At 46.7% G+C, this 3,776-nt stretch overlaps 1 protein-coding gene across 1 annotated transcript; it reads right to left on the reverse strand.

Moving 5' to 3' along the window:
• Window positions 1–562: 562 nt before the first annotated feature.
• On the reverse strand, window positions 563–1,136 carry LHFPL2 (lipoma HMGIC fusion partner-like 2; the record flags this gene model as incomplete). The annotated part of the gene is made up of 1 exon (XM_010159928.1): window positions 563–1,136. A coding segment is annotated over exon 1 (430 nt), but the record flags the coding sequence as incomplete, so codon positions are not given.
• Window positions 1,137–3,776: the final 2,640 nt, after the last annotated feature.

Here is a 3,776-nt window from a genome sequence, read left to right on the forward strand (position 1 = left end):
ACAATGACCTGGCCAAAGGAACGGTTTATCGTAAGGTATCACTCGTCAAGCTCACAGCCTTGAATGAGGCTGCTTAGCATGAAACCGTGGAGAACCTGCAACCGCAGGCTGCTCCCATCCCTGGAGTGGTGCTTGCTCTCACCACAGTCATGAAGCCTCAGAGAGACCGAGAGAGCTGCCTTTGGTCCTTGGAAAAATTACTGAAGTAGTGAGAGGGAGATAGACTGCCTTAACATGAGTATTAACTTTGCTCTCTGCTGGTAACAAAGGAGAGAAGTTTTTGTTACCGAAAAGATATTCAAACAGGGAAAAAAACTGAACAGCAAACAAAAGCAATACTGGTCAGTTCATTTTGGCACACACCAGGCTGCAATTCTGCTGCCAATGTCAATGTATTACATGCTGTGTAGCTATAAATTTCAGTTCTGTTTGAATAAACACCACCATATAGAACCACTTTGGGTCTGCTTAAGGCAGTCTGGAGACAGGACAGAATCGCTATGTTTCTTCAGCTGAATGACCCCAAAATTTAAATCTTTAGTTGTTCTCAAAGTACACATACCTGCAATCCCTTGTAGCAGCCCACAGACATTAAAAATGCTTTTCTTCATAATACTCTGCACGCACATAGTAAAGACAGACACAAATGCGACGGCACAGAGAATCATGATTCCCACAGCTAGGAAAATAGCGGTTGCCTGCCAGAATCCGCTGGCAATCTCATTGAAGTTTTCGGCATAAGGACCACAAAGCGTGTCTCGTCTAGAAAGCTGCATGTGGGAGATTCTGGTGCAGCGCCCATAGATGCCCAACGTCGGATGGTAAGGCTCCTGCGACCCTCCCGTTCTGTTGTCCACATCCTCGGAGCTCGAAGGCTTCGCTTTGCCAACCAGCCAGTCTGCACTCATGAAAGCAATGAGCTCTGCAAAAGCCACCACGATACTCAGGAGAGTCCACAGCATCGACCGACACGTTACAATGACATGACACATATTGATGTCCAGTGCTTGTGATCAGTGCAGCTGACAGTTTCAAAATCCAGGCACGAGGGTAGAAAAATTAAATTAAGGAGGAAAAAAAGGACTTTCAAAAAATCACTGTGGCTGCTCGGCTTGCTCTTTCAGCTCTCTCACAACGGCCAAGATGGAATTTCTCAGGAGAAAAACTGAACAGCCCTAAGTTTTGCAAGCAGTGCAGTCATTTGTTCTCTCCGTCTAGTTCCTCCTTTTTTCTTTCTGGGATGCTGAGCTCTGAAGTATGCTTTTCTTTCTTAATATTCATACTGGCACATGACGCTGCAGGCTGGTGGGGGAGGCCGCAAGGACTGCCCACTGTTTAACATCACATACCTACAAGAGAAAAAAAAAAAAAAGAGACAACACATCAGCAGTGAGAAAAAAGTCTTCGCTTCCACCCCCACAATGAGCCAAGTTCTCGAGCAGATCCACATCAACATGCAAAAGCTGTAACGAGGGCCTGTCAAACAGAGCCTTCTGGAAACCTCCCGGGTTTATCCTCCTGGATTGGTCCCAGGAGAGTGATTAATCTCCCCCGCTGCCTGGCTGTACTTACAGTATCTGCTCTGCCCCGTCCCATTGCGAGTGTTTGTCAAGCACTTTGCAAGCAAAGGTCTCAGTAACACCAACCAGTCCCACCCACTCTTACCACCACGCCCCCATCATCTTCCTCCCGTCGAAACTACCCTGGTTGCTGGCAGTCGCCCAGCAAAGTGTTCGTACACGTTTAAGCAGTTTGGCAGATGTGCGACTCCAGCCTTCCGTTTGGGGAGGCAGCACAGTGTGCCTCTGAGAAGGAAGCCGGACACATCTCCACGTGCCGTAGGTGCAAGGAGCACTGAAAGAACCTCCTGCCAACCTTCTGGGGTCTGGCTACAGCTGAGCCAACCCCAGCCTGGAGAGGAGGAGGACAGGACTGCAGCTGGGGACAGCCGGCCCCATGACACGGCGACGCAGCCCATCATCCCTTTGAAGCCTGGATTTTGCAGAAGCGGTGGTTCCCAGGGCTTTGTATCCGGCTTTAGACCAGCGTTTCAGAACAGCCATCTGCCCCACAGGTATGTCACATACCTCATCTTGAGCAAATGCCAACATCGACAGCTGATTTACACCATCGTAAACAGGAATTTGCGGAAGAGTGCCCAGCCGCTGCCCAGAGCCCCATCAGAGGGGCTGCCAGTCAGCCTTGAGCTTCCCGACTCCTCTCAACCTCTCCCCTTCCACAGCCCTCCACACGCTCGGACGGCAGCAAAATGTTCCCCCAGGGCTTTCCCCAAGCATTTATGCTGCCTTTCAATAGCAGCTGATGACATTCCCAGAGTTACACTTATCTTAGTCACTATACTTCCAACTCGTATCCAAATATTGGCCTTAAAATAACAAACGGGCTATCGCACACGCCTCTGCACTTGAATGAAACCATGTTGCTTGAAAGCGGAGTGGGGGGAGGAGGGGCAGGAAATGCCCTCACGTTACCCCCTCTGTGATGAGAACACTGCACTTCCAAATTTTCCTCACCAAAAAACCAAAAATAACATTCATCTGGAGTGGAGAACCAGATCTGGACCTCACTGCTGCCAAAGACAAAGGGGTCGGCAGATGCCAGGAGAACAGACGTCACCGTTCGTGTCTTGATTCTGTTTTCTTAAAGCTTTGTCAAAGACTCATGGGGTTGGTATTTAATTTAGTATGAGTTTTGAGCCCAGTGGTTGAATCCTAGCCCCACTGAATGCAAAGTGAAACACACCCCCACAACTCCAGCACGTTCAGCATTTCATCCAGCAATTCCTGCTCCCTCCTATACTAGTCGTAGTGAATCATCCTCAAGATTTTTAGCCGCATTACTCTTCTTCCCCATCTAGATCTGCAGACTCCTCCGGTACTGGCAGATACACCGTCTTAAGCTGCTGTGCCAGCAACGGAATTTTGTCTCCCCTAGTTCCACATAACGGCATTGCCTTAAAAAAAGGCAAAACTTACTTAGCTGTGCTTTTAGCCATCATGAGATAACAGTGCGGCTCATTTTCCGTTGTTTGGGGGAAAGCATAACATTTTCAAGCAACCTGACATACTGATGACTCGAATACACCCTTTTTAACAACAGAGACCTGAAGTGTCAGCCAAAAAAAAAAAAGTTAATTCTCTCAGCATTTCCACTTTAAATAACAACCGGAATGTAGGAAAAGTCCACTACAAGCCTACATACTTCTGATGTCATGGGCACGATTAAAGGGAATTTAATGGAAAATCTCTGTATTTTTTAAGAGAAGTTCCAAAAAGCCCTAAAATCTGTATTTCTGTGGAAGCACTGAAACCATGTGAACTTCTGGTCTGTGTAATTCCCGAGTTTTAACTGAGGTGCAAGGGACAGAAGGGTTAAACAGCCATCATAGCTGTTACTGCTTACTCTGTAGCTGCTGAATATCATAAAATATTGTTTATTGAACGCAGATGAGAACAAAGTTCGTATTTACTTAAGTAGGTGGAAAATCTGGATGAACACTGGCAGCCATAAAAACATGGTACTGATAACAAAAGTGGGATGATGTATTAGAATCAGAAGGAAAAGACCAAACCATGGAGTTCTTTTAAATCTGAAATGCAAGGGCAACAATAAATTGCAGTAACATTTTATAACAGAGCATCTGCAGAAAATCCACTGCATGAGCCAAATACCCTGGTCTGAAAATGATACGGAGGTTTTGTCAAATCTCAGGACTTCACTGGAATGTATACTTCCCTGTTTTGCAACACAGCGAA

The sequence above is a fragment of the Eurypyga helias genome, unplaced genomic scaffold, assembly GCF_000690775.1.
Source record: "Eurypyga helias isolate BGI_N326 unplaced genomic scaffold, ASM69077v1 scaffold45389, whole genome shotgun sequence".
Taxonomy (NCBI): Eukaryota; Metazoa; Chordata; class Aves; order Eurypygiformes; family Eurypygidae; genus Eurypyga; species Eurypyga helias.